Source organism: Lacerta agilis, chromosome 17, assembly GCF_009819535.1.
Source record: "Lacerta agilis isolate rLacAgi1 chromosome 17, rLacAgi1.pri, whole genome shotgun sequence".
Classification (NCBI taxonomy): Eukaryota; Metazoa; Chordata; class Lepidosauria; order Squamata; family Lacertidae; genus Lacerta; species Lacerta agilis.
The window spans coordinates 17096911-17107541 of NC_046328.1; the positions used below are offsets into that span (position 1 = coordinate 17096911).

Sequence of the window (10631 nt, forward strand, 5' to 3'; positions counted from 1 at the left end):
TACTCCCCGCACCCCCTGCTGTCAAATCCTTCGGTGGGCAGAGGTGGCGTCTCCTGGCTTCCTCTAAAAACAATCTGCTGTAGCTCTTGCCCAGTGCGTAAAATGGCTCGGGGTCAGGTGGGGCTGAGTTATTTGGGCGAGGATAAGCCTTCCCACAATTCTTGCATCTGCTGATCATGAGCGCCTACTGTCCCCCCTGCAACGTACCAGAGGCGTGCTATGATCCATCAGAGAGGAGTGACACGCCCTCCTACAGCGGCAGTAGTGGCAGGCACCCATTGGGACTGGCAGGACACAAAGCAGGGAGCCCGACAGTAGGTGGCGCCACAGCCAACGGCAGGCAGAGCCAACTAATTGCAGCTTTTGTCCACATCCTCCTTTCTGCAGTTCCACAAGGGCAACACCGAGGGGAGGAACCTGGCCGCCAGTGCCGCCCCCTGCAGTGGTGGTTTAAGAACATAAGAGCAGCTCTGCTGAATCAAGCCAGGGGCCCATCTAGTCTAGCATCCTGTTCTCACAGCAGCCAACCAGAAGCCCCGACCAGAAACCTGCAAGCAGGACCTGAGCAAACCAGCACTCTGCCCACCTGCAACCATAGCTGTCAACTTTTCCCTTTTCTTGCTAGGAATCCTATTCGGAATAAGGGAATTTCCCTTTAATAAGGGGGGAAAGTTGACAGCTATGCCTGCAATTCCCGACAACGGGTATCCAGAGTCACCCTAACTCCCTGTGTTGGCACCGGTGCCCACCGGTAGGGCAGAAAGCAGGGAGCCCAACAGTAGGTGGCGCCAGAGAGGCCACGGCAGGTTGAGTCAACTCATTCTAGTTTCGTCCCTGTCCTCCTCCCAGCTGAGCAACACGGAGACCGGGGAGCAGGTAGCCGGCAACCAGTGCCAACCCTCCTGGACCAGATGGGGGCTGGACAAGAACAGGCTGAGGTTGGCAGGGCAGTCCCCACCCCCACCCCACCCCATTGGCCCTATGGCTCCTGTGCTTGGCAGCCACAACTCCAATCACGTCCTCCCTCTCTCTGCTTACTCCTCTTTGCCCCGCCCACCCCTCGAGCGCCAGCAGGAGGCGATGCAGTCACAGTGGTGGTACATGAAGACCCCCGAGAGGGTGAGGGCGATACCCGCGTAGCTGAGCAGCGTCAGGCGGCTGCCAAAGAGGAAGTGGGAGAGCAGGAGGTTCCCCACGACATTGAAGTTCCCCAGGACGTGGATGGTGAGGGCCGACGTCAGCGAGATGACGTGGAAGCTGGCCAGGTTGTACAGAACCGAGCCCAGGCAGCTGAGCAGGACACAGGCCCAGAGGTCCCCTCCGTACGCCAGGGTGCCGTCCCAGGCGGGTCCCACCTCCAGGACAAGGGCGGCCGCAAAGAGGATGTAGAAGCTGGGCAGGGAAGTGAGGCAGAGCAAGGTGAGGGAGTCCAGGCGCTCCTCCTGCAGGAAGGTACCTGTGGTGAGAGATATAATAAATTAATTCAGTTACAGGTAGGTAGCCGTGTTGGTCTGCCGCAGTCAAAACGAAATTAAAAATTAAAATAAATTTTTTTTTCCTTCCAGTAGCACCTTAGAGACCAACTAAGTTTGTTCTTGGTATGAGCTTTCGTGTGCACGCATGGAACTCGCAGAACTGACCGCGAAGCTCCGAGATCAGAGGGAGGAGAAGGTGCAAGAAGACTGGAAGAAATTTAAAGACTACCGGTATTTGAAACAACGTGAAAAATTAGACATCTGAAAGGAAACCAGTTATTATTATAGGCAATAGCTTTAAAATGTTAGTTTAAAATAGGACATTAGTAGTTAAGATTGTGATTTTTAGTATTTTATGCATTCTGATTAAGAATAAGATGTTAGATATAAGTTGATAGATAATGAGTAAGATTAATTGTATAGTAGGGATAAAGAAGTTACAAAGTTACTATAGTATATTTGAAATGAACGCAGAAGAGAAGATGTGGGGAAGTCCACCAAATAAGATTCTAAATAAGATTAATAAGGTTAAATAAGTGTTTGGTTGTTTTTGATGTGTTTATGTTTTGTATAAGTTTCTTTTTTTTTGTTTAGTATTTAGTATTTAGTATTTTGTAAGTGTTTTTCTTTTCTTTTTTCCCTTTCTCTCTTTTTTTGTATTTTTCTGAAATACCAATAAATTCTTATAAAAAAGGAATTATTATTATTTTTTATAATAAATTAATAATAATAATAATAATCTGGCTGGGTTTCCCCAGCCACTCTGGGCGGCTCCCAACAGGATATTAAAACCACGATAAAACATCAGACATTTAAAACTTCCCTAAACAGGGCTGCCTTCAGATGTCTTCTAAAAGTCAGATAGTTGTTTATCTCCTTGACATCTGAGGAGAGGGCGTTCCACAGGGCAGGCGCCACTACCGAGAAGGCCCTCTGCCTGGTTCCCTGTAACATCACTTCTTGCAGGGAGGGAACCGCCAGAAGGCCCTCAGAGCTGGACACCAAATTCACAAACACCAAATCAGGGGCTGAGGAGGGAAAGAAAAGCACACAGGGGGCAGGAGAGAACTTCCCTGAGGCATGGCCGCTCCTTGGCATGGCATGGACTTCTCCAGCGTGGCACCCTGCCGTTGTTTTGGACTACAATTCCCATCAGCCCCAGCCAGGATGGCCAAGCAACCCATCAGTCCCAGCTTCATACAACTGTTTTTAGATATGCTGTAAGCCGCTCATTGTGGCTGGGGCAACCCAGCCAGATGGGCGGGGTATAAGTAATAAAATTATAAATTTATTTATTTATTATTTCAGGTTTTGGGGGGAGGAAGCCTCATGCATTGAAATGCTCCCTCACAGCTAGGAAACTCCCCGTACTTAGAAATCCAGCAGGTCAAGGAGAAGGCTCACTGCTTACCGGTATGTGTAGTGAATCCTTTTGTACAGAGCAGCATTCAACCCTGGGAGTCCCAAACCCGCAATTTGAAGCAGTACAGCCCTAACACAGGTTTACCACCTCACTGAGAACTAGGCCCTTGAGTCCTGACCTTTTCCAAACTGTATATGTGGGTGTTGTTGTTGTTGTTGTTGTTGTTGTTGTTTTATAAAAGATGTGTTTTTGAAATAAAAATAAATCTTATCATAAAGCCCCCAGTGGCCTCTCCTCAAAAAGTAAACAGCCACTAACATTTTTCTGAGCATCTAGATGACCAAGCAAGAATGAGGAAGTACGTGTTAAATTTGCACAACCCTGCATTGGAGTCCAGCCCAGATATGATGTTTTAGGGAGTAGCCTTTCCCAAGTTGATGCCCTCCAAGTGTTTTAGACTATGGTTCCCATCAGTCTTAGCCAGCATGGCCGTTGTGACCAACAGCTCCTATCAGCCCTGGCCTGGGACTAATGGGAATTGTAGTCCCAAACACCTGCCAGGCAGCAGCTGCAGAAATGCATAGAGGTTCACTGGTGTAGGGTCACATTCACACCATCCATTTATGATCCCACTTTAGTCATGGAATTGTAGTTTGTTAAGGGTGCTGAGAGTTGTTAGGAGAATGGCCCCCTCTTCCCCAAAGTGCTTTAACAATCAATCCCTCTTCCCAGGAAACTGTGGGAGCTCCAGTTCTGGAAGGGGAATAGGTATCTCCTAACAAGCTCTCGGAGTCACTAACAAACTACAACTCCCAGAATTCTTGGGGGAGTGCCCTGATGGTTTAAAGTGGGATTTGTGGTGCTTTGAATAGATGGCGTGAATCTGACCTAGCTCCACCATTAGAAGGTTCGGAAGGCTGTATGTTTAAGTTACACACAAATTGGAATGAGCTATCCCATTTCCAAGACAACAGCCCAGCGAAGGATAAAGCATTCCCTTCTGAAAACCTCCCTGCAAAGATTTAGCACCCCAAAACAAAACATGCCTTCTGCCCTGCTCAGCGTTTTAAGTTCCAGCGCACAAGCAAAACGAACGGTTCCAGGTTCGAATCTGGCTCTGGTTTCAACGCAATTAGGATTCTGGGAAGGGCTGGACTCTGCTTAATGCAAAACAAGAGACGTTTTGCAGATGTGCTCGATTGGCATAATTCCTCCATTATTTATTCCCAGGGAGAACTAAAACAGAGCACTCATATTCTTCACCCACACATCTCTGCAGCCATAAGCACTGTAGTAGTAGTAGTAGTAGTAATAATAATAATAATAATCTATTTATACCCCACCCGTCTGGCTGGGTTTCCCCAGCCACTCTGGGCGGCTGCCAACAGAATATTAAAAACACGATAAAACATCAAACATTAAAAACTTCCCTAAACAGGGCTGCCTTCAAGTGTCTTCTAAAAGTCAAAACAAAATAAAATAAAATAAAAAATTATTTCCAGTAGCACCTTAGAGACCAACTAAGTTTGTTCTTGGTATGAGCTTTCGTGTGCATGCACACTTCTTCAGAAACGTGCTAGGAGCCAGTGTAGGTATCTGAAGAAGTGTGTATGCACATGAAAGCTCATACCAAGAACAAACTTAGTTGGTCTCTAAGGTGCTACTGGAAATAATTTTTTATTTTATTTTGTTTTGTTTTGACTATGGCAGACCAACACGGCTACCCACCTGTTTCTAAAAGTCAGATAGTCGTTTATTTCCTTCACATCTGCCTGGTTGGTTCCCTGTAACCTCACTTCTTGCAGTGAGGGAACCACCAAAAGGCCGTCGGAGCTGGACCTCAGTGTCTGGGGCTGAACGGTGGGGGTGGAGACGCTCCTTCAGGTATACTAGGCCGATGCCATTTAGGGCTCTAAAGGTCAACACCAACACTTTGAATTGCGCTCGGAAACGTACTGGGAGCCAGTGTAGGTCTTTCGGGACCAGTGTTATATGGTCTCGGCGGCCACTCCCGGTCACCAGTCTAGCTGCCGCATTCTGGATTAGTTGTAGTTTCTGGGTCACCTTCAAAGGTAGCCCAAGCTGGAGATAACCAGAGCATGCACCACTCTGATGAGACAGTCCATGGGCAGGTAGGGTCTCAGCCTGCGTACCAGATGGAGCTGGTAGACAGCTGCCCTGGACACAGAACTGACCTGAACCTCCATGGACAGCCGGGAGTCCAAAATGACTCCCAGACTAGAAACTCACTTTAAAAAAGGACCATTAAGAAGGGCCAACTTTCCACACAGGCCACCCTCCCGCAGAAACTGCGGCCCACGCGCAGCCACGCAAGACACTCACTTTGCTGTATGGACTTCAGCCCGCGGAGGAAAGTCGCAGCAAACAGGAAGCAGCAGCCGGCTTGGTCGAAATGCACCTCCCCGACGATGCTCAAGGAAGCCCCCAAGCAGATGGGCCCCATCGCCACGTACTGCAGGGGGTGGTGGTGTTTCCCAAGCAGCACCTTGGAGAGGGTCAGGGTGAAGAACGGCGTCGTAGTGTAAACCATCTGGGCAAAGTCCAGCTGCACGTAGTTCAGTCCCATGTTCCCAAAGGCCACACTGGCGCAGAAAGTCAGGCTCAGCAGGAAAACCCTGCCCTTGGCTCCAGGGCACGGGGCGGGGTGCCCGGCGCCGCCGGCCCGCAGCTTTGCCAAAGGGTTGCCCACCACCACGGCCGTCAGCATGTGCAAGGAGGAGAGCAAGACCGGGTAGCGGAAGTTGTGGACGGCAAAGATCCACTTGTTGAGGCTGGACATGGTGGTCCCCGTCGCCAGCCAGACGAACACCGTGAAGACAAGGGACAGAGCGTGCCGGGACGGTTCGGGGGGCCTTTGCCCCCCACACGGCAGCGGATCCAGCTTCCAGGGAGAGAGGGGTCGTGCCCCATTGCCAGAGTTCATCTCTGCTTCATTTCTTCTCCCCGGAGAGGGTGGGCACATTGGGGGCGGCAGCCTGACATCAGCACAAGGGACAGGGTCCCTGCACAAACAGCTGTGAGCCTAGAGACAAAACGTTATCCTGATACAATCATCCAACTAACCCAGGTGTCAATCTTATACGGCTTAGGCCCAGGCTATCTGAAGGACCATATTCTCCCATATGAACTTGCCCAGGCTCTGAGATCTTCAGGGAAAGCCCTTCTTTCGGTCCCACCACCCACACAGGAACACTTGGTGGGGACATGGGACAGGGCCTTCTTGGGGTCTGCTCCCAGACTTTGCAGCTCCTTCCCCAGGGAGGCCACACTGGCTCCCTCCTTGCTGTCCTTCCAATGGCAGGCGAAGACTTTTATTCCAACAGGCCTTCGGGAAATGACTTCTTTTAAGGTGCTGTTTTTACTATCAGTATTTTAATAGACTTGTTTTAATTCTGTTAGAGTTCAATTCCTTTTCAACAATTACCTGTTACACGTTTTTAGCTTTTTGCATTTTATCGGTGTTTTTCTAATTGGTGAAAGCTGCCTTCAGTCCCAGTCTGGGGGAAAGCGGGCAAATAATTAAATAAATACAATACAATACAATAATATTGCCTGAGCTCACTGTCTCCTGGCTGGTTTTGGTGCCCACACAAAGTTTGCCATGTTCCGCTCAGCTATTTTCCCCTTCCTGCCTCCTCTCCAAGTATCACTCCCAGTGACTCACCAGTATCCAATTTCCAGAACCGGCTAGGGAGCAGCGAGCAAGGATTCCTCTGGCTTTCTCAGGAGGAATCTGGAACAGGCAGAGGAGAAACGCCCTGGATGTGCCTCGACGTTGGAGATTCACCTTCGGCTGCGACCTCCAGCCTCTGTGATGTCCAGCACCTTGTCAGCTCCGGCGGGACAGGAATCCAGCGGCTCCTAGACACTCGGCAAGCCTCATTCTGTAGGACGACACACAACAGATTAGATCCCTGGAGTCTCACTTGAACCGTGCTGCGGAGGTCTTTGGGCTGGGCTGGGCTGCCACCTACGGAGAGAGATGCTGTCCCACTCGGGAGAGGCTGAGCCGCTTCTGCTGCCGAGCTACCCTTGTGGAAGGATGCCGGGCGGAGAGAAGGAAGGCAGTGGAAAGTGTGAAGGGCTGCCTGGGAGGTTGGCAGCGAAGCTCCTCCCTCCTCTCGTATCCTGGGACTGCGGCAGCAACAACAACAATGGGTCATGTGTCTGCGTCCTTAAAGTGATCAAGGCCAGGCAGCCCAAGCGGTTTGTGGGCCCGCCCAGGCCGACTCATCTGTGGTTTGTCCCTGTGGGAGGAAAAAGATCATACAGACCGGCTGCAGCAGCAGTGGAAAGAAAGAGCAGTCTGGAGAGCATCCTAAACAAAAACCCAGTCACCATGGAGACACAGCAATGGGGGGAGAGAGAGAGAGAGAGAGAGAGAGAGAGAGAGAGAGAAACTGTGCCACGCTGTGCCATTAAAACACATGGCTTTAAAACACATGGCTTCCACCCCACTCAAGGATCCTGGGAACGGTTGTTCCCGCCGAACTACAATTCCCAGCACCCAGAACAAACTACATTTCCCATGATTCTTGGGAGGGAGAACTATGTGCTTTCAATATGTGTCCCAAAGTGCTTTCAACGTGGTGATGGAAGCCACAGCCGTTTAAAGCACGCATTCATTGATTTCTATATCGGTACTATTAATAAACTTATTACTCGCCATTTGGCAGGAAGCTCCAGGGTGAGTTATGACGATTTAAAATTAAGAATAAAAAAAAGAGGAGATATGGTACAAAAAGTGAATAAGGAGTGGGCTATCTTTAAGGAACGCATCAAAATCTATGTGGGAAAAGTAGAACTTTTGACAGATATTGAGTGAATCCAGAAAATGATTAGAGTGAAAGGAGAGTAAAGTTAAGATAGAAGAAGAGATTTTAAAAAATAATGAAATGCGTTTCAGCTAATTGGAAAAATAAAGTAGCGTAACAAGAACGGCTGGAAGTCAAGTCACCTGGTGGGTGTCCGTGTGGGATAGGTGTGTAGGTAAGTTGATATGTATAGATAGGTAGGTATTATATTATAGAGTAATGTACCGGTAGGTATGTTTTTATGCTATGAAAATAAGGTATTGTGTTGTGTATATGTACTGTGTAAATGTAAATGTATGTGTTTTATATGTTAATAAAAAAAAAAATAAGAATTAAAAAAAAAAGATTGCAGTCACAGGAATAGGGTGGGCCTTGAAAACACACCTTTCAGGTGTCAAAGGCTGGGGTGAAGAGGTGTGCCTTCAGCATTCTCTGAGAGCTATAAAATGAAGGTGTCAGACGCACATCTGTGGGGAGTTCCACAATTTAGGGGCTGCCACTGAGAAGGCCCCGTCCTGGTCCGCCACCCCCACCAAGCTTCTGAGGGCTGTGAAACTACAAAAATTACATTAAATATACATTGAAAGCACGTGGCTTTCACCCAAGGGATCCTGGGAATGGTAGTCCCCCCCCCCACAGAACTTTAATTCCCAGCACCCAGAACAAACTACAGTTCCCCGGGATTCTTTGGTGGGAAGTCACGGGCTTTAAGCGTGTGTTGAATGTACTTTTATATATGGGGTGGATATGCCCTAAGGTGGTCATACATGCCGCTTCAAAGCAGCAGTGTTTGCTGGGGCCTCATGGGAATTGTAGTCTAAGGCTCTGTACTCACCATGCATTTGAGGCACATTTAAACCACCCACAAACCCCAAGAACCCTGGAAACAAAACCTCTGGAAATAAAATAGCAGGTTTAGGAAGGTTGGTTTAAACCAGGGGTCAGCAAACTTTTTCAGCAGGGGGCTGGGTCCATTGTCACTCAGACTTTGTGGGGGGGGGGGCGGACTATATTTTGAAAAAAAAATATGAACAAATTCCTATGCCCCACAAATAACTCAGAGATGCATTTTAAATAAAAGGACACATTCTACTCATGTAAAAACACGCTGATTCCCGGACCGTCCACGGGCCGGATTGAGAAGGTGTTTGGGGCGCATCCGGCCCCCGGGCCTTAGTTTGGGGACCCCTGGTTTAAACCGTAAGCAGGTGGGGACCTGGGTGAGAAAAGCAACAACTGACACATATTATTATTATTATTATTATTATTATTATTATTAATTAAATTTTGTATACCGTCCTTCCTCCATAGGCTGACCTTTTGCCTGGCTTCTCCACCGATATCAACATCACAAGGCAAAAACCCCTCTGCTCACCCCTGGGTGAATTGCACACAGTTTAATACCTGCAGTCCAAATTGCACAGACTCGAACTAATTAGGAGTCAGGAATAACAGATTCTGTAGTTCTGGTAGCAAAAGGGGGAAAGGCCACACAGCTCTATGGAAGAGCACCTGCCTTGCATGCAGTAGATCCCGGGTTCAAATTCCTTAGCAGCATCTCCTCCAGCTTAGGCTGCTGGACGGCTGCTGCTGCTGCTGCCAATCAGTGCAAACAGCACTGAGCTGGCTGGACCCATAGGCCTGGTTCAGAAAAAGGCAGCGTCCTGTGTTTACTCAGACGTAAGCCCTGCGCTCTTCTCCCCGCTTCCGATGGCTCCTGGCATCCACCGGCCCCGTCTAGGGAGAACCGCACACGCGTCTCCCTGGGTTAGGAACGGCGTCACGTCGGAACCGAGCGCCCTCGCCTCTCCGCAGGCCCGGAAAGCAACCATACCGGCCAAAGGAGGCGATGGGGGGGGGAGTGCGGCGTCCTCAAGGTGACTCTTACCTTCAGGTAAGGCGGGGCGAGACGCAGCTCCATCGCAAGCAGCCGGGGTCCCCCCAAAGGATCGTTCTCCCGAAAAGGCGAGGCAGAGCCGGGGCGAGCCGGTGGCTGGAACCACGCACAAACCCCCGGGGCTTAGCATCCGAAATCGGGTCCTTGCTTGCCCTTGGGTGTCCTTTCCCACGCTCCCTTCCCAGGCGATGATGCGCTGCCGCCCCTCCGGTATCCTTGCAATTACCCCTCGGAGGCGACAGATCGAGGGGAGAAAGGAAAGCGACGGAGGAAAGAGGAGAAGGGGGGGGGGGGTCCGCAATCGCTTTGCAGGATTTCTTTTCCTCCCCCTCTGCCTAGCAAAGCGAACGGGAGCTTGCTGGCCAAAGCCGTCTCGCCGGCGCCTCCTGCTGGCTGCTGGTGGGTGGCGCCAGCCTGGCTTACGCGCACCGCCAGAGGAGGATGGAGGAGGAGAGGTAACATCGTCTTCCCTCCCGTGGCTCCGCGCGCAGGATTGCACCCGCACCGCCGCCTGGGCGCAGCAGCCAGCAGCGTGATGGCGCAACCAAGGCTGGGGAAGAGATTGCAGTTTCGGATTGGGTGCATGTTTTTAAAATGTGTGTGTATGTGTGTTTATAAATATATTTTATTTATTTATTTATTTATTTATTTATTTATTTGTTTGTATGTATGTATGTATGTATGTATGTATGTATGAACCACAGAGCCTAGGGCTTGCCGATCAGAAGGTTGGCGGTTCCAATCCCAGCGACGGGGTGAGCTCCCGTTGCTCGGTCCCAGCTCCTGCCAACCTAGCAGTTCGAAAGCATGCCAAAGTTCAAGTAGATAAATAGGTACCGCTCCGGCGGGAAGGTAAACGGCGTTTCCGTGTGCTGCTCTGGTTTCACCAGAAGCGGCTTAGTCATGCTGGCCACATGAAGCGGAAGCTGTACGCCTGCTCCCTCTGCCAGTAAAGGGAGATGAGCGCCGCAACCCGAGTCATCCGCAACTGGACCTAAAGGTCAGGGGTCCCTTTACCTTTACCTATGTGTATGTATGTGTTTGTGTGTTTTCCCATGGCA

At 49.9% G+C, this 10631-nt stretch overlaps 1 protein-coding gene across 2 annotated transcripts; it reads right to left on the reverse strand.

Annotated features, from left to right (window-relative positions):
* Positions 1 to 984: 984 nt before the first annotated feature.
* On the reverse strand, positions 985 to 9625 carry SLC35E4 (solute carrier family 35 member E4). Of its 2 annotated transcripts, none has more exons than XM_033136132.1 (4): positions 9562 to 9625; positions 6524 to 6743; positions 5182 to 5881; positions 985 to 1456 (listed from the first exon to the last, which is right to left on the reverse strand). In XM_033136132.1, the coding sequence occupies exons 3-4, from the start codon at positions 5819 to 5821 to the stop codon at positions 1035 to 1037; spliced, it is 1062 nt and encodes a 353-aa protein (XP_032992023.1). In that variant the 5' UTR covers positions 5822 to 5881; positions 6524 to 6743; positions 9562 to 9625; the 3' UTR covers positions 985 to 1034. The 2 variants fall into 2 exon arrangements, with proteins under 2 accessions (XP_032992023.1, XP_032992024.1); XM_033136133.1 differs by lacking the exon at positions 9562 to 9625 and adding an exon at positions 6834 to 7132.
* Positions 9626 to 10631: the final 1006 nt, after the last annotated feature.